At 41.0% G+C, this 20,093-nt stretch overlaps 1 protein-coding gene across 12 annotated transcripts in view; it reads right to left on the bottom strand.

Moving 5' to 3' along the window:
* Positions 1-4,226: 4,226 nt before the first annotated feature.
* RIN2 (Ras and Rab interactor 2) overlaps positions 4,227-20,093 on the bottom strand; it is a 245,328-nt gene continuing 229,461 nt past the window's right edge. For all 12 annotated transcript variants that reach the window (XM_074318234.2, XM_074318240.2, XM_088789282.1 and 9 more), the window contains 4 exons: positions 14,904-15,209; positions 12,950-13,081; positions 8,937-9,100; positions 4,227-6,094 (listed from right to left, as the gene is read on the bottom strand). In XM_074318234.2, coding sequence (XP_074174335.1) covers positions 5,771-6,094; positions 8,937-9,100; positions 12,950-13,081; positions 14,904-15,209 — 926 coding nt within the window. In that variant the 3' untranslated portion in view covers positions 4,227-5,770. The remainder of the gene's footprint in view (positions 6,095-8,936; positions 9,101-12,949; positions 13,082-14,903; positions 15,210-20,093) is intronic.

The following is a 20,093-nucleotide window of genomic DNA, read 5'->3' as shown; positions in this document are numbered from 1 at the left end:
TCCTCTCAGATTTCACTCTGGCCACGAAGGGAAGCAGACAAAGCTTGTCTTTGCAACCTCCCTTCCTCCCTTTCCTCTTTGTGGCAAGAGTCACCACTGGCTAGGGGTCCTGATGATGCTCTTGGCCAGTAGAGAATATTGGGCAAATACTCCCAAGTTAGACACACACCACCATCATCACCACCACCATCCTCATCAACAACAACAAAGTTAATGGATAGCATTCACTTTAGTTTAATCCTCCTACACTGGCCATCCCACCCCAGTACATTTTTCTTAAATCTCTGATACTTGTTAAACTTGCCAGCAGATAATAATATGGGTGGGGAAATAGAAATCAGCAGCAGTGGGAAAATGTGGAGAAGTTGGTTATCTAAATGATATTGGTAACTAATATTTAATGAGTTTATGGTGTGCTAGGTAGTGTTCTAAGACTCCACACGGATTGATTCATTCAGGCTTTGTAGCACATTGATGAGCCAAGATGCTGTCATTACCTCAGCAAGTAAGATGTACATGTTTGACAGTGTGCATGTGTGTGGTTTTCTGCATGTACGCTGTAGATGAGATTTTTATTTATACATACGAGGTCTGACAATTAAGTTTACAAACTTGTTGCTAACCTTTTTTGATATCAGAGGGATTATTCATTATGAATTTGTATCAACTGGACAAATAGTTAACCAAGTTTACTATTTGGAAGTGCTGAAACGCTGAGTGAAAAAGTTAGACGACCTGAATTTTTCGCCAACAATTCATGGCTCTTGCATCACGACAATGCACCAGCTCACACGGCACTGTCTGTGAGGGAGTTTTTAGCCAGTAAACAAATAACTGTATTGGAACACCCTCCTTACTCACCTGATCTGGCCCCCAGTGACTTCTTTCTTTACCTGAAGATAAAGGAAATATTGAAAGATTTTTTTTTTTTAAAGATATTTTGATGACATTCAGGGCATCAAGGGTAATACAACAGCAGCTTTGATGGCCATTCTAGAAAAAGAGTTCCAAAATTGTTTTGAAGGGTGGACTAGGCGCTGGTGTCGGTGCACAGCTTCCCAAGGGGAGTACTTCGAAGGTGACTATAGTGATAGTCAGTAACGAGGTATGTAGCACTTTTTCTAGAATGTGTTTGCGCACTTAACTGTCAGGCATCGTATAGTTATAGGTTTTAGTTTTTTAAATCATTCCTAGTTAATACGCTAAAACTGCACTATCCAATATGGTAACCACTAGCTACATGTGGCTACTGAGCATTTCAGGTACGGCTTGTGTGAAATGAGATGTGCTATAAGTGCAAACTACACACAAGATTTTGAAGACAATGTAAAAAAATAAAATAATGTAAAATGCCTGTTTAATATTTTAGATTATTGAAATATTATATTTGGGATATCATGAGTTAAATAAAATCGACTATTAATATATTACTAAAATAAATTATTAGTAATATAGTGAAACATTACTGATTTTACCTGCTTTTCTTTTTTTTAATGTGGCTACTAGAACGTTTTATTTTACCTATGTAGCTGACTTCATATTTCTATAGAACAGTGCCATGCTGGAAGTACATGGGACACAGTCTGCTGCCAGCTGAATAAGATTGAGAACATACACTTGGTTTGGTGTAGTGGCCATAGAAAGACAGGTCACACCTCTCCCAGTTGTGTTTCTATCTTAAGACCTGTGTCTTCATCTAAAATGGTGGTACTTAGCTAATTTCACAGTAGAAACACCTTGGACATTTTAGTAAGTATGGCAGCCTGGGGCCCAGTTGCAGAGATTTTGATGGGCTGGGCAGTCTGGGCATCAGGAGCTCTAAAAGCCCTCAGGTGATTTGAAGAAGTGGCCAACACTGAGAATGGGATCCAAATAGGAACAGTGTACTCAGTCCTGGTGACGGGCGGGGTGCATAGACAGTGTTTGCAGTGGGGTCTGGCTCAAGCTTTTGAGTCTCTGGTTGAAACTAAAGAAACAAGTTGTGAAAAGGACGTGGCAAGTCAGAGCCTGCCTTTCAGCAAAGAGCCTTGTAATAACTCATTTAAAACTACTGTGTGAGGGAAAATCCGCCCTCCAGAGTCGCGGGGGAGAAATGACAGAAAGGGAAGGAATGGAGCTAAATGAGGAGAGAAGGGAAGCCCCTGCTGAAAAATGCCTGTTATGTGAGGTGCTATTTCTCCCAGGAAATCAAGGGCGGTTACAGAGGTACAGGCCCTCCTGTCTCCTCCACCACTGTGGGAGCTGAGAGAGGCAGACCCGGAGGAAAATCACAGTCTTGAGCTGAATTTGGCCTTGGCCACCCTGGGTCTGTGGGCTCTGGGCCACCTCCGCATTTCCAGGTTGAGCAGCAAAAGGGCTGGCTGCAGTTCCAATGTGTTTAATCAAAGGAAATATTCATATGCATTTTATACAATGATATTCTAAATGTCTACTATGTAGAGAGCCTTAGAATTCAGGCAAATTACACTTTGGAATGTTAGAGTTTATTGGAATCAAGGTAAGAAGCTGCTCCTGTTTCTCCAACTGCCTCAACTTCAATCAAAGCTTCCTCACGGAGATTTTCCTGTGGCTCTGGGGTCTCAGGGCAGAACGTGGTTACCACTTTATTAAAACCATTGGCCCAGACTTCTCTGAATAATTTTAACTTCCCATCCTTTCCTGGCAAAGTCAGTGGGAAAAGTTTGTACCAACTGCCATCCATCCTTTGATGCTCGATAAAAATAGATCTTTCTCAAATAAGAAACTCTTCTCTGAGACAAAACACCATTCATTTTCCTTCTCCCTCCTTCCATCTCTTCTTTTCCTATCATGTTTTTGGTTCTGCAATGTTATATGAATTTTTTTGTATATCCAACTTGATCAGGATGAACTAAATGACAAACACTTTTGGTCTCAAATTCACCATCATTGAGAATGTTCTGAAAAATAGTGGTTTTTAGGATTTTACTATCAGATACTGCCAAATGATTAAAATACCTGTGTCTCATGTACTGTACCATTTCTCTCAGACTTTGAGGCAGTACTCAGGCAGTGCTATTAATAATCAGAATGCTCTCTCATTTAAAGTCTCTTAAAGTAGCTGAAGGTAAGAGCTGCCCAAGGCAGCCACATTTATGAATGAAAGTATTCATGGTTGGGCTTCCTGCCTTTTGTGTTTTCTTACAGATCTCAAGTTGTAACTTTCACATGATATAAACTACTTTAACAGTTTCTATTTCTATTCTGTGTCCCTGGGGGGAATATTTGGCAGTGCACACAATATTAAAAACAAACAAACAAAAAATCCTTTCCTCTGGTTGGCATCTAACTTTTGTAACATATTTTTAGATCCGGAAATACATTTTCTCCTCCCTCCATTGCATATATATTTTTACTCTCTCTTATTCCTTCCAAACTGAACCGAAATCTGTTTCCTGATAATTTGAGAACTGAGAAATGTCTGCGTAGGGGAAAAAAGTGAAGACACATGTTATGTTGTAATTTTAGCAGGGAAACATTGCCCAATGACAAAACCAGGGGCTATCTTGTGATGTTTTCTTCTGCTCACACTAACTTTTCCTATTTTGATCGCTGAAGGCTGCTGAGGCTGCCTCCCATGCAGGCCCGCTTTAAATCAGCATAGTGCTGATCTCTAGGGACAAGGAGCGCATGATGACCTTAATTTGGAGAGTGGGGAGGACAGCTATATGCGTTGGTTGTAATTTTTAACTCACTGTAAATATAAAAAGCAGGTGGTCTGTTCAGCTGTCTTTCTGATCTTGAAGTATCCATCCTACTGATTAGTTAGAAAGTTCGTTCACAAAACAGGGCTTATCAAGCGTTTGCTATCTGCCAGGCACAGCTTCTACCATCAGGAATATGGGAGCAGAGAAGATCCAGCCTCTGCCTTGCTAATTTTGGAAGAGCACTGAACTCTCAACCAGGGCAACTTCTGAGGTTGCATAAGAATGGGGCAGGTTGTCTGCAGGGCCATTCTGACTAACTGATTTACTCTACGTTCCACTGAGCCAAGTACTGTCCTAGGTAACACGGTTAAACTTTTCAGATTAGAACACTATCTTTTCCTTCTGCTCCTTGATTTTTGCCTCATATCACTACATGAGCTGCTGAAAAAATGTAAACTTTTCTGTTTCCTCTCTATAGATTTACCACAACATTTCAGGTTTACACCACATTGTGTGGTGCATAATTATATTCTGCTTCTCAAAGAAAAAAGACAACTGAAGAATATTTCAAAAATTATTTTCACACATGATTATCATACAATATTACAATGTATTATGTGCAAAATTCCATTTAAAAATCATTTACAAAAGGAAGCACAACATAGTATGTGCTGAGGGTTCTAGATGTATCACAAAAGCTAACAAAGGAAGAAGGGACAAAGCCAACCAAATTAGATGACTAGGCATCTTTACACAGTACAACATAACATGTTTTAACTACCTGTGTTACATTAACACAAGATCCTCACACTTCGTGCACTCCCAAAAAGGTTTCACAAAACATAAATTTAACTTCACCAAACATTCTTATAATGCAGATGGCCTTTTTGGTGCAAACTTTTTTCCAAACAGCATCTTATTTAACTCAGTGAAAGTTACATTACACATTACTTAATTTCTGCCCCAAATAATTTGATGCTGTTAGTTTTGACTTACGTGGGGAAGGAAAATAAAATTATCATCCTTATTTTTTTTCTTTGTGGGGTTTTCAAAATTGTTTCCAAAAGCAAATAACAGGGATAGAGTTTGCTAAATCTCATTGCATATTTACAGTATTCTCCACGTAGATGGTTCCTTCAATCTCCTTTTCACACTTCCTTTAAGGAGTCTGAACCAGCAGACTACACTCCTCAGTCCTTTGTTAGAGTCTATATTTCTCTCTCGACCTCTCTCTACATTCATTTCTTTCCTGGTCCTCAGCATCACTTGGTTAAAACACAAAACAGCATAATACCACTGAGCATCAACAAGGTGACAGTACATCAGATTCCCAAAGGCATTCTGTGGCCAGTGTCAGTAATACATCACTTTAAGAAATCCAGCAGTCTCCCAGCACAAAGTTGCTGAAACATCCAGTTACAGAAGAGAGACTTTTAAAATGCAATACTCTCAAATCCAGCAAGAGATTTCTTTTTGAATATTAAATGTTAAAATCACATGCATAATTATAGAATATTTTCAAGTTACAAAAATATTTTAAAAACCAATCCTGACAGTTTACCTGCAACTGCTATAAAAATTTCTATGAAATATATAAAAACACAAAGGCTCTTTGTAAAAAAAGAAAGAAACAAACAAAGAAAGAAGGAAAGAAAGAGAAAGGAAAAAGAAAGGAATGAAAGGACGGAGCCATCCACAGAACTGAGAAGTGCCTGACGCACTGCATCGGCCAATCTTGTCAAACGCTTGCTGTTGAATTCAAGAGAAGAGCTTGTACCTTAAATGTTTATTCAGTACATATACATACATGTGAGCCCACCTAGAACCTGGCTGCGGAAGGTAACAAGCAATCTCAGGACACTCGAACCATCAAATGCAACTCTCCCTCTCTGAAGGAGAATCCTACTGTTTCCTGAACCTCAGCTACCTTGCTTGGGCAATGTGGCTAAAGATGCCCTTGGCCAAGTTGGCCTGTGGATGGCTTAGTCACTAAACCAAGGGGTCCCCAAGGAGGTGACGGCTTTTCAAGCACAAGCATGTAGAAGCCACAAGGCAAGTTCCTAATCCCCCCTTTGAATGCACCACTTCAAAGTCCTGTGTATCTTCTACGAGGTGGTGAGATCCTCTTCTCCATTCTGGAAAATGACGCCGTAAGGATCATTCTTGATGCGCTTGTAGACAAAGTGGAAGATGTGGGGTTGTGGCCGGCTGTGCAGCTCAGCTTTGATTTTTTGAGGGTAAGTGTCCTCTGCCAGCTGCTGCCACGTTTCATCAACAAAGAGGAAGAGACTGTACTCCTCAGGGTCCCCCACCTTAAACTTCTCGGCACAGAGCTGACACACATCCTCGGTGGTGACATAAGGTCTCACAAGGAGGGTCTTCCCCGTGCAGCCACTGTTGACCTCCTGGAATGCAACTCGGAGGTAATTCTGCAGGTGGAAAGAGAGATGTCGGGAACAAAGTGAGAAAAGGAAGCGAGATGGAGCATTACACGAGCAGGGTGAGATGCAAGAGAGAGGTCTCACTTGTGAGCCACTCCAAGTTCTGGTAAGTCAGGATGCCCAATGTCAGGACACAAGGCCTCAAAGTGCAAGGAAAGAGGCTGATAGGAACTTGGACAGTAGGGAGAACAACCACATGGATTGAGTGGCTGTATTTTAAGTCATTGCAAATACAGGGAGCAGAAGCCCATTCATCCCTGTTCTGATCTTTCCACATCCTTCATAAGCCTGGTTAAGAAATTCTGGGGAAGAGTGTGAACAAAACCCGATGCTCAGTTTATTCTCAGCTTGAAAAACAAACCAAACAGAAGAGCCTCAAGGAAGGGTCAGCAGGAAGAGACATTTAAAATATGTAGACACAAAAACAAACATTGTACTCACTCTGGACTACTTTTTATGAAACGTAAGCAAGGTTAATAATGTTAGGTAGGACCATAAGATACTGCCAATAGTTCACCATTTTTCACCAACTCTAATGGCAATTTCATTTGGTTCAACCTAATATCAGGCTCTAAGTGGCTCTGAGTGCAATGTGGAAAAAGTCGGCAGGAGGAAAATGATGATTCTGCCAAAAGCCTTTGGAGGTGGAGCTGATTAAATGCAAAGTGGTGTTGAAGGGAAGCAAAAGGAGATGTCTGCAGGCTTGGCACTGTGAACCGTGCCAGGTATATGCCATCACGAAATACAATAAGCCTGCGATTTCACACACAAAGCCCAGAGGAGGTAAAAAGAATCCTACACCCATACTAGGCTCTCAGAGATTTTGTGACCCTGGATAACTTCTTCAGTTTTCTCTTCCTCAAGAGTGTGGTTACCAAATAAAAGAGAACACCCAGTTAACTTTGATTTTCTTACATAAAACAGATACATTCTTCTTTTCTAAATCTGGAAACTCTACTGAGGAGTGAAGAGAAGTGGTGCTCCTATCCAGGGTCCCCAAAGGCTACCATGAAAGTTTATTGGAATGACGGAAGGGAAAGCTCCATCCAAGAAAGGGGAAAACAGTGCACTCTCCACTGGTAAGATAACTCTCACATGCTTGAATCAGAAGACCTTAGCAAACACATGCTCCATTTTACCAAGCCCTTCCACTCCCATCTCAACTCCCAACACTTGGCCCACACAATTGGTATGCATTTACTCATTGACTCCTGAAGAGAACTTTGTGAAAGAAGCCTACATTTTTCTTTTTTTCTTTTTTTTTTTTTGGCATTTGACTAGTGAAGCAACTGAGGCACAGCGAGGCTAAGCAATTCACTCAAAGCCACACAGCTAGTGAGTGGCAGAGCCAGCCTTCAAGCATGTGTGTATGATGCCTCTACAATGAGAGGAGACTGGTGTGTGCATCTGTGACCCCTGATTTAGGAGATCCAAGTAGAATTTGGGTCTGAGATTTTATTTTTACACCCAAACTGAGTGTTGACAATTCCCCTCTTGGGTTATATTCTAAGGTGTGTATCTCCTGGGTGAGCAAGGCCAGTGGGTAGGGATGTGAAGAAGGAAGGGGCACTGTGGCATCTGAGGATCTTTAGGCTAGAAGCTCCACATAGAGAGAGGGAACAAGAGGAAGGGGATGGTGGCAAGAGGGGAGATGAAGAATGAATTTTCTCATTTCCTATGTTCTTCACCTCAGAGGGTGTACAACCTTGGGAGTCCCCTCCTGGGACAGGCACTCACAGTATCCCAAAGGCCTGCATATGCAAAATCTCTTAACACATGGACAACTCTCCATCAGCCCAAGGGGGCAGGGGAGCACACAGTATGCATTCTTGCTTCTTAGGTTTAGGTACCTGGGAAGGAATTTCTGAGACTACTGCTGTCTTAGGGAAGAACATGTTGATTTTGCCTTTCCATAAAGGACTGACTTTGAACCAAATGTACGCTTTGAGTATTTTCAGAGCACTGAGAGGCAGAAAAGGCAAGAAAGGTATATCTGGACATATCTGTCCTGCTTGGACATTCACCATGTGGCACATGGAAACATAAAATAGTCTGGTTTTATAATTTGATTTGAAAACATTATTCAAAGGCATTTGTAGACTTACTCATAATTTCATAGACTATGAGCAAATTGGGGGCTGTTGTGCTGGGTAAAGATTTCTGTACCCTAACCTGCCTCTCCTCTCAAAGAAGCAAGCTCTTTGGGAATCCCACATTCCCAGGCACCCGCTTATGGTCATGGAAAATTCCCGACTGGGATTCAGGCAGGACTTGGCTCAGGTGCTCACTCTTAAACTCTGGCCCTGCCAGAGCTGATGTTGCTGAGGAGAGTCTGCGGTCTTCTGTTCTGGGAGGATGAGGAGAGAAAAGGAAGGGGAGCAGGGAAGACATCACCGCACGTCTCCCCCGTCTCGGAGACCTGGTCCACTGCAATGCCTGACACGCTGCTTCCATTCAGTCTCCTGATGAAATAAAACGCCCGCCGCTCGTGCCAAGAACTTCCTCCTTGACTGCCTCTCTGCTCAGATGCTCAGCATCCATGCTGAACATTCTGGGAGAAATCCTGCCTTCATTTGACTTTGTTTTCTTAAAGGCAGCAAAACTTGACTCAAACCCACATATATATTTTTAATATAAGCAAAACAGAGAAGTGAAACAACAAGGTCAGAAGGTAGTTTAAAATATCTCTTCCGCCGGATGATTCAACAAACGGGGGACCTGGGGCACCCTGAGCTGTGTGTGCCCTGTGAGTCAGCTCAGCCTTCCTGGAGGACAAAGGAAGCAGTATGCCTCCCCCACCCCCACCTCATCACCAATGCAGGCCACATACCTGAAAGTCATCCACTGAGGGGATGGTCCGGTTGGTGGTTCTCCGTTTGTGCCACTGCCTCAGGGTGTCTCTGGTCTCTGAGCTGAGCAGTCTGGCAGCTTGTTCTTCTTGGAAATTCTTTATCAGAGAAAGTGCCCCATAGGCGCTTGTCAAGTAATAGCCTCCTAGAAAGGACAGAAAGAGTGAGTCTCCAAGAGTTTCATACTCTGTCGATGAGTTAGGGGAGAGAATAAAGTTAGAAATTATTCTTTGTATTTTCTCCATTTCCGGCACATGCATTTCCTGTGGGACCACAAAGCACACATTTAAGAGCACATCCTTCAAGCCTCCACCTGTCCATTCATGCATTCATCCCCATGGATGTACTGGGTGCCCCAGGCCTGAGCCAGGACCACCTGGCCTGCCTGACAATGCCCTATTTTCACCAATAGGATTCCCGTTCCAATGGGCGAGACATACAAAATCTCTAAATTATTCAAGTGCAATTGTGAAAGTGCTTTGCCAGAAAAGTTCAGGCCTTTTTGTTGACGCCTGACAGAGGTGGGGAGTCATGTGAGCGTGCTGGGGTCGACTGTTTCGAGGCCAGAATCATGTACTTTAGCAACAGGAGTCCACATATCTCCAAAGAACTACACAATATACAAGTGTGTTCATGATAATATGGGTTCTTCAAAATAACTTCTCCCTTTTGGGGACTAATGTAACACATTTAGGAAAGAAAAAATTTACAAGGAAAACAAGTAATGTCCCATTGATGGTGCATTTAGGAATGATTTCTTATGCCTGGGGGAGTGTTAAAAGACTACAACATCGTGACATACATAAAAATGTGTTCATAGTTTTGTCCTAAACTGACTGAAATTTTGAGCCTTCCGGGGAGTTGGCAAGCACAGTGCTAGAGAACCACTAGGAGGCGCCCCGAATGTTTGTTAAAAATTCCCTAACTGGGCACAGCATTTTAAATTAAGAGACATTCTTTGGCAAAATACCTATTGAATCTCTACTGTGAGCCCAAGGTACAGAGCAGGGGCTGGGTTTGTAAGAAGTAGAATCCGAGTCCCTGCAGAAGTTTATAAATTTATTTAAAAAACAGACACTAGTGGTTTATTCATGCAGGGACCAGAAATTAGTTGTAGTTAAATGGGTTTTGTGCAAAAGAATCACTTTCACGGCCAAAGTCTTTAGCTGCTAATGCAAGACCCTGAAGAACTCTCTCTCTGGTCAACAAGTGACAACATTCAAAATGGCAACTGGTCCACCATCTTAAAAATGAGCAGAGACCGCTGTGAATCACAGTGGACATGTAACTTAAGGAATAAATACACATTTGTGGTTTTCAGGTCACTGATGGAGATTTGGGGGTTATTTTTTATGGCAGCAGCATCATCTAGGCCACTCTGAGCAACACACTTCCCATGCACACATTCACATGCCAGGCTTTTTGATTAGAGTTATTTGAATAGTTTAACAGCCCCACAGCTGGGTGTAAGTTCCCTATGGCAGCCCCAAAAGCTAGTACAGAATTTTGAGTCGCTGATTTGTCCCTACTGAACAAATCAGTAAGTGACTGAGTGTGAAACTCAGTAGTACATTTAAATGCTACACAGGATTTCAGGAGAAATCAATATGGACTTAAGTATTCAAGAAAGACGTGTCAGTATTAGAGCTGGGACTTGGACAGACTGTTACAATTGAGTTTAGGAGGGAGGGTATTTCCTTTGGACGTCAACTTTTAGACTCCATAGCTCTGATCTGTTCAGGCCACTAAGGAGAAAACTCAAAATGCTGGAAGCACAAAATTGACCACACTTTGAAAAATGTGGATGCAATTATAGGAAGGTTTAAATTTCAGCAAAACTATAACCCTACCACAAGAGCTGTGCACTTAAGAGAGGTTCTATGATGCCTTTTCCATAATGAAATTACCTGCTTAAACAGCAGAAAAGAGATGTGGGCTGCTGCCCCACAAACCAGAGGGCCTTGGGCAGGCCACGTCGGGCTGGGTCGGGGATGTAGCTCTCTGCTCTTCTTCTTCCTCCTGGTCTGCATGGCTTCAGTTCACTGAAGTACAGGCCTGATCTTTGACCACTGCCAACCTGACTGGGCCACCCTGCTCTCTCTCCCAAGGAAGGCGACCGAGAAGCCTGAGACACAGTAAAGTGGAAGCAGACTCTAGTTTAAGCAGGAGCTCAAAAGCTGCTCTATATGTTCACTAGCTGAGTCCATCTTTCTCTCATGTGTGATTCCTGGAGGTGAGGACAGCCACCTGAACATCTGTCATTAACTCTGTGGCCAAGGAAGTGTCTTGTTTTGGGGAAAGCCTGGTAAAGGTGGTAGGGAGCGGCTGTCTAGATCCTCGGGCCACAAGATGTAAGCATATGTTTGTCCTAAGTACATCTTGTCGCAATGGTAATATTCTGAGTGAAACTGGCATGCCCTTTCTCTAAAGCTCCAAGAATTTGATATACTTATTACTAAAATTGAACATAATTGAAGCTCAAAAAAACCCAACCCAGATGCATACAAAATTATAGAAATGATGCAATATGTAATAATGATGCAAAATATAATAATGATGGCCTGGAGACTAATGTGTGCTTCTTCTGGTCCTTGGACAAAACCACATGCCTTTCCCCTCTCCTATCAAAGTCCAAGGGCAGAGTAGGTGAAGAAAGCTCCAGGCAGGGCCTTGGTGGTCAGGTTGTAAATAACAACAACAATAATAATAATAATAATGAGGGAGATAAATGGAGCAGAGGGTAAAGGGACGAAAGAGGCTCATTCATATCTGTCTGAGGTATGGGACAGGATGAAAAGATCTCAGTACTAATCCTGAGTCAGCACTAACCTTAGAGGGATGGGAAGGGAGGACCTTAGGAGGACGGACCCTCTGAAAAGAAAGCCAAGTCCTGAGGACTTAGGGGACCACAGGGCATGTTCTGGAGGTGCATTTAAGTTCCCTATAGGGAAAATCCCAATATGATACATTGTCTGGGGAATCCGAGTAATGGACTAAAACTCGGTGGAGAAAAGAAAAAATGTCTATGCAACAATTCAGCACTCAGGGTCTATCTGGGCTCTTATAGGAACACATGAAAATGGATTAACAGGATTCACAAGGCACAGGCCCTGATTTGTTTGTTCTCCTTTAAACAGACAAGCTCACGTAAGAGTCCCAGTTATTTCTGCTTTTCAAGGCTCTGCACCATGGTGACAAACATCCAAATTATTTCTATGATAAAATACCTAACCAATATGTAAAGAGAAAGCATTTCTGCTAAAATATGTTGGGGTCAGGCAGACACAAGAAGGAAACTAAACTGCCAAGATAAATTGAAAGCAAATCGCCCAAGTTTTACTCCCCTTTGTTTTTACAATGAGCAGATCCTACTTTTTAAATAGAAAAGAACATCAATGCTGTTTTCATCTTGAAAAAAATTTTTTTTTAAAAATGATGAAAACAAAAGATAGGCCTTCATCTGTTTCACTGACATAACAGAAGGGTATTCTTCTGACAGTGGAGATATTCTTGAACAAAAATTTACAACTTCCTCTTGGAATCAAAGAAAGCATTTCCTTTTAAACAATAGCATTTATTCTATTGAATGACATTTTTTATTGTAATTAACCAATCTTGGTGAAGTATTATTATGGCAAGGTTACATTGTTTTGTGTTTTCTGACTTTTCCAAATATTCTAGGATGAGCATTTATTCCTTTTGTAGTCAGAAAAGTCAGCACATTCTTTTAAATTAAAACTAGAATTAACCCTTAAGATTTCAAAAAAGCAACCACATAACTGCTTAATGGGTATGGGATTTTATTTTGGTGTATATTTTTGGAGCTACACAGAGGTGGTAGATTTCACAACATTGTGAATGTACTAAATGCTACTGAATCGTTCTCTCCAAAAAGTTTGATTTTATGTTATATGACCTTCACCTCCATAACAAAAATGAAAACAACACCCTCCAAAAGCACCCAGTCCCTCCCCCTTTCTCAAGAGCATGTTACCTTCTCCATGTAACAGCGAAGGGTCTAAGAGCTCCATCATGTACTCGATTTCTGTGTCCAATTCCAGCATGTCACACTGAGCTATGACATAGGTCAGGACTGGTAGAAAGTCGTCAGCGCCATACATCCTCCCTGAGATTAGGAAGAAAGGCGAAGATGGGAATATTTTTACCAGCATTTCGTTCTTTCGTATCCCCCTTCCTGCTTTTATTAGACAGCGAGGAGTCATCCTGAGGAAATGTGCTATTTATAAACATAGGTGGGTGGTTCTGGAATCTGGTGTAGCCCATGACCCTCCCTACTGCTCATGTCTCAGAAGAGCCCTAACTTACAATTTCAGAATGAGCACCTAGGAACACAGGAAAGAGTTTCTCCCCATTGTCGTCAGTTACATCATTATGCAATAGAACACAGTACTCTTAAATAGTTTAACTTTCAGCAAGTAATATAAAATAATTTATAAATATCTACTTATATTAACACTTTGTATTTTGTTTCCTATTGTTTTCTGTGCGAATTAATCACAAACATAATGATAGGACCAAACTCAAACCAGGAATAAACATTATTCTCTATTCAACGTGACCACACAGTTAATTTATTTAAATGTGCTAATTTAGCATGTGTTGAATTGATAACACATGATTAATATATTGCAAAAAAGGTTTAGTCCTTATTGCTATTTTTCATTACAGTGGTGATTCTCACCCAGGGTGATTTTGCCCCCCAGGGGAATTTAGCATTATCTAGAGATATTTTTCATTGTCAGAACTGGAGGGTGGGGGTGCAAATGGCATCTGGGATACTGATGAACTTCCTAGAGGAAGTAGACAGCCCCGCAACGAAGAATTATCCGGTGCAGTGAGAGGCATTAGTGCTGAAGTGGAGAAACTGTGCTACAGAAGAACATAATCCTTGACAGACATCTTTTGGCATCTTTTATAAATTATTTCCTGAACTATGAAAATATGTTTTCTTTATGTATGTGAACTATGCTGGCAATTTTCAGAGATGTTCATATGCTATCATTACGAGCCCAAGAGCTCACATGTTAATGTCTTCCCTCAACAATTTGCAAATGCACACACATTTCTATCTACTCAAGCAGTGGTTAACAGAGCCTCTGTTTCCTCTTTGCTACTTCTCCATGAAGCAGTTTCATTCAGAGCAAAAGGTGGTAGTTATCCACAGAATTACAACAGGCTTCCTGAAGACCTGGAACAATGCAGGGCTCAATCAGTACCCATGAGTCACGATTAGGTTATTATACATAAGCAGCAGCACAAGGGAAATCTGAGGGCTTACTTCCCAACTTTGTAACTCTTTTGTGAATTCCAATTACAGTGCTTCAGCTTGTAGGAAAGAAGGAAAAGCCAATGAAATGGCTGTAATGCAGCTGCATCATTACTGAAGTCTCCACATTCCTGACAGGCTGTAGACCACTGACACAAACCCTCACTGGCCAAAATGTAGTAATGATTATCACTAATATTTCCACTGCACTTGGGGCTATGCATGCCTTGTCCCATCTAATACCAACCTTATGAAGGATAGGGACATATCCAACAACAGGGGCAGACATCGCATCTCAGAAGGTTGAGTAAGGTGGCCAAAGTCCCAGTTAATTTAACTCATTCGCAGAGCTAGAATTTGAACTCAGACTCCAGAGACTGAATTTGCTCTGAACTAAATCTTTAATAAATTGGCATCATACAAAAAAATCTTGTTGCCCTCATCTGCTTACTTTTTTGGTGCTATTTATCTGTTGCATGTGACTAACTTGCCAGACACCAGAGTAACACTTGTATTTTTGTGAGCCACTTCGTGAAATCAAGTGATTGAATGGAAGAGAAATTGGGAATCAGAAAGCCTGATATGTTACTGACCCGGTCACTGGCCACATCTCTGGCCCTGGTGGGAAGAGGCCAAGAGCCTGGACTTTGGACAGCCTCACCTGAGTTGTTCTCCATGACAGTGTAAATAAGCTTGCAGACCCTCAACAGCAGCATGACTTTTTTTTCTGGTGAATACATCTTCTGCATAGTCATGAATTTGACTTTGATTTTCTCCACATCCACAAAATCAGGTGTTGGGGCGAAGACCCCCAGCTCCTGTGGATTCCTCTGCCGCACGAGCTGCAGGTTCTCCTTGAGTTGTTTCCATGAGCCATCAGCCATGTGGAAGTCCTTCAGCATGGCCTCCACGTGCCCCTTCAGGGGCTTCAAGATACACTTGTGCATGGCTTTTTCCAACACCACATCTGCCAAAGAAAGTGCAGCTACTGTAACCATTGTCTGAAGGAAGAAGAAACGCACGTCTGCTTTCTTGGCATGGACATCTGCAACTCTGTGCATCGGGTGTAGAGCAGACAAGTTACAACTTCATACCCACTCACCCAACAAAACTTAGCCGACTATCACTCACACACCAACATTTTCTTCTGGAAAGCCAGGAAAAAGGCATCTTTCCTAATGTATACTTAGTTTATTTTGCATTCAATCAATACAATTAAATACATTTGTTTTAATTACTTTTATACCCGCTCCCCCATAAGCATAGGTAAATATTCTACAAGCCATTCTTTTGACCTAGTTCTTCCACTGATTATCGAGTTGGCAGGTAAGTAAATGTTATTTTAAAGGAAGGATTTTCTAACAGTGAGGGTTCAAGATTCCTTAAAATATATTCAGAGGAAATAAAATTCAACTAATTACACATGTTATCTTAGATTGGATTCTGGACCAAAAATTCTTTATGTCATTTGCCATAAAGAACATTAGCAGGACATTAGATGAGACTTGAATAAAGTCTGCAGATTAGGTAATAATAGTGTTGACACTAAATCAGTGTTAATTTTACTATAGTTTTATAACAGAATGTCCCTGTTTTTAGGAAATACACACTGAGTAGTTAGGGGTAAAAGGACACAACTAATTCTCAAATGGTTCGAAAAAGAAGAGGGTGTTTGTGTGTGGGGTGTGTGTGTGTAAACAGAGAGAGGAAGGAGGAGAATGAAACAAATGTGGCAAAGTGCTAACATTCAGGGAAATCTAGGTATAGGGCATACATGATTTCTTTGTACTATTTTTGCAACTTTTCTGTAAGCCTGAAATGATTTCAAAATAAAAAGTAAAATTTTTTGAAGTGAGTTTCTGTTCAGAGTTAGGAAACACTTTTAGGTGTGGGAGGTATTTTTTTCTCCTTCTTTCTTTGAACAGTTGCCCAGTGGAGTAGCTTTCTGGGTTGACAGTAAAATGACCATGCCCATGGATCTGGAGATTCAGACTGAAGATGATTTATATAATAATAATAATAAACTCTCTGCTTTTTCAACATCAGTTTTCCAATCTCAAATATTTGCACATTCTCTTCAAAGATACCTGGGTAGCAACTGCACCTAATATCTGACACTTTAATGTGATATCATTTTGGAAGCCCATGGATCCGCTTACTTGTAAGACTGGAAATAGTTATCTCTCTAGCCTTTGGAATTCCTGACACTGCATCAGATCACACTGAATCCAAATTATCACTTATGAGAACGTCAGGGACAAAGAGAAATCTAAGCCAGATGCACAAACACCAAAAACAATTTTCCCATAAGCCCAAGTTAAAACTGATGCCAAAAGTTAATGCTGATCCCATAATGGTCACCTTTGCCAGCCCAAGGTTTTCTCGGTTCCTCCACCTTCATAGCCTATCCAGGAGATCTCTTTGTTTAAATAGAGAGCTTTATTTAACTATAGAAATTCAGGTTGAAGCAAAAGAGGTTATAAAGTAAGAAGAAAAACAGAACATTTTCACTTGACATCTGGCATTAAAACAAATTACTTGGTTTCCATTGGTTATGTGGTGCTAACAGTCTTGTCCAACTTCATGGCATCTAGACTTCACCTTTTTTCATTACAATGAGCCGTCAATAATAGCAATTAACATTGAGCACTCAGGTGGGCTAGGCTCTAAGGGCTTTATTTCTTTACCTCATCTACTTCTTACAACATCTGTATTATTTTTGCATAATATTGATATTATGGCCATTTTATAGATGAGGAAACTGAGGCTTGGAGCTGTCTAATGGCTTGCTTGAGGCTGCACAACTGTTTTAAAGAACCAATCTTACTTCTTTTCAGAGTAAATGATCTCTTAATTCTTAAGTTCAAGGTGTTTTATCAACATTCACCAGTTTATTCCTCACTATCCAAAGGTTCTGAAAGTTACATTCATAATTACAAGTGACCACTACTCTGTTAGAATGAGGTCACCAAGGGTGGTGAAAGTCATGTTAATCCTTAACTAGGAATGTAAATGAATGTTGATAGCAGCATTATTCATAATAACCCAAAACTGGAAACAACCCAAAGGCCCATCCCAGTGGAATGGATACAAGGATATATTTGTAAAATGGAATTCAGACAATGGAAGATTCATTCCATGAAAAAGAGCACACTGCTGCTTCAGATGCAACTGGATGAATCTCACAGCTATGTTGCTGTGTGGAAGAAGCCAGACATAAAAGAGGATCTCCTTTAGCATTTCATATATACAAAGTTCAAAAGCAGGCAAAACGAATCTATGATGACAGAAGTCAGGATGGCAGTTACCCTTCGTGATAAATGGGGCTGTAGGGGGACCCTCCAGGGGGTGGAGATGTTCTGTATCTGTATCTGGGTGGAGGCTACATGTGTGTGCACACGTCTGAAAATTTGTCGAGCTGAACACTTAAGATTTGCATTCTCTATGGATGTAAGTTAAACCTCAATAACCATGTATAAATCAAACAAACAGAAAATAACTGGAGACCAGCCTGGGATTTTCTCTTTAACCAAAGGGCAACTTTTAAGTTCAGAGTGCGCCTGATCACCTCTGGCCAGAGCATTAACACAAATTGTCTCCAGAAGGTGCTGTGCTGTTCCTGGGGGAAGACTGGCAGAAAACTCATTCCCAATGGCTGAGTGCGTCCCTCGTCCCTCAAGCTATAAACTCCACCCTGGGCATGAATAGGGCTATGGGAATCTGTTAGGAGGGTTGAAACCTAGGACCCATGGCTAAGTGCCCATTCTCTTGAAACTCAGAATGAAAAAAAATTGCCAGTGTTAGTTAGATTTCTTTTAGTACATTTTTAAAGGCCATGATTTAGAAATAAGAAAGACAAGTCTCTTTGCATCGTTTTTCAGGACTTTACTCCTAACCTCTCCCCACCCCCAAATCGTTAATAAACATAGAGAATATTAAAAAGAAGTCAAAAAAGTCCAAGGGATCTGGTACCTAGCTGATTTTCTTCAACAGGAAAAAACAGGGCTGTTCATGAACGAATAGGGAAAGGCGATTTGAGGAAACAAAAGGAATAGAAAATCTTTCAGAATGAGAACTAGCTCAGAAAAAAGCAAAAGAACAGATTGGTCACCTTTCTTATAAATTACTATCTGTTGTTTTTTATTATTTCTGGTTGTTTTAAACCCAAGAAAACAAAATAGTTTAAACTGTCAGAATAATGACATTATTCTAGGCACTTTACATGCAATGACTCTTCAAATCCTCAAACAAATCCCATGGGGGTTCACTTTATAGATAAGGAAACTGAAACCCAAAGAGACAGATGCCACATAGCTATCAAGAGGGGGAGCCAGAATCTGAACCCAAGAAATCTGGTTATGTTAATTGTATTTATCCACAAACAAACAAGAAAATACTAGAGAACTACAATATTGAGCTACAATATTGTGAATTTTAGAAATCAAAGTTAGCTACATGACCAAAACTGGAAAAAAATTTTCTGAAAATATTTCTAGAGATCCTATCAACGGTCCCCAAAGCTCATATACATTAAGGAGGATGTTAAAGTGCCTGGCAGCTGCTTGGATGCTTCTCGTCTTAGGGGACCTGAGGTAGTTATTTGTAAAAACCATTAAATGTATTTCCCTCCCAGGCTGTGAGTGCTCACTCCCTTATTAGAAATGGAAGACAGAAGCCTTGCCCTTGTTACTTCACTCTGACTGACAGCATAGGTTCCAGAGAAGGCCAGGGATCAGACAAGGAACCGTCACAAGACTGGAACATGCTTACCCAACGCTGCCTCGGGGGAAGCAAGAGCTTGAGAGGTGAAGGTGAAGTCCAGAGAAGGCGTGTCTTAGAAAGAGCACTAGGAGCATGAGACCTGGCAGTTAGCCTGGTTCTATCTTTCTAAGTGACTTTGGCTAAGTCACTTCACCTCTCTCACTGTCATTGCCTTGAACTTCTGAACTGCCATTGGAATCATTGCCCATGGAAGGCAAGACAGAATTAGCAAAACAAAACGAAGTAATCATAAATATTCTCCAGGGGATTCTAACAGAACCCAGAGTCTAAACAACATAATATTCAGAAGTACAGGTTGCAACCTAAAGTTACTTGACTAAGATAGAAGATTAGGTTAGGTTATATGGCATCTTGATTTATTAGAGTTCTAGCTTTCTGATAATTAGAAAGAAATATATATATAATAGAAAAAGAAGCTCATGTTTGATGATGAGATGGGTCTTTTTCACAGGGAGCTCAAATTGTGAATTTAAATGGCTATAATCATTAATATTTATTGGGCATCTATTTGTGCAGTTCCTAATTCTAAGGGGGCTATATATATGATCTCACTATATGCTAACCCTCACTCCAGCCCTCTGAAGTAGGAACTAGTACCATCTTCACTTTGCACATGGCATGAGGCTTAGAAGTCAAATGACTTCCCGGGATGGTGAAGACATGCAAGTGTGATTGTTCCTATTGCAAACAACTCAGGAGATGGCATGATGGGCCTCCCTCTGTACAAGAAGGACAAAATGAGTTGATAGTTTCTTTACTTGCTAATGCATTTTCCTTTGGCTGTATAATTGGATTAAGGATTAGAACTGACACTGAGTGGTGCTCAGTGAGTTTCGAGCCCTATTACATACTTTACAACCCTTCAACTGAGATGAGCCGATGCTGAGACAAGGAGTTAAGTGTGAGTAGTGCATTCAGGCAGTGAGCCCAGGAAGCACTGGTAGTGAACTGGGGAAGTGAGTTAAGAGGGAAGGCAGCCAACATTGCATGCTTTTTATTAAGCCAGTTATCACTGGGGGCAGGTAGAGCTCAACCCGGCTGGGAAGTTCAAGACACAGTGTAAAGCATG

The sequence above is a fragment of the Rhinolophus sinicus genome, chromosome 13 (assembly GCF_057876585.1).
Source record: "Rhinolophus sinicus isolate RSI-liver-muscle chromosome 13, RSI-T2T, whole genome shotgun sequence".
NCBI classification, from domain to species: Eukaryota; Metazoa; Chordata; class Mammalia; order Chiroptera; family Rhinolophidae; genus Rhinolophus; species Rhinolophus sinicus.
Note: the sequence above shows the minus strand (reverse complement) of the source record. Positions and strands in the feature narration are given on the sequence as shown.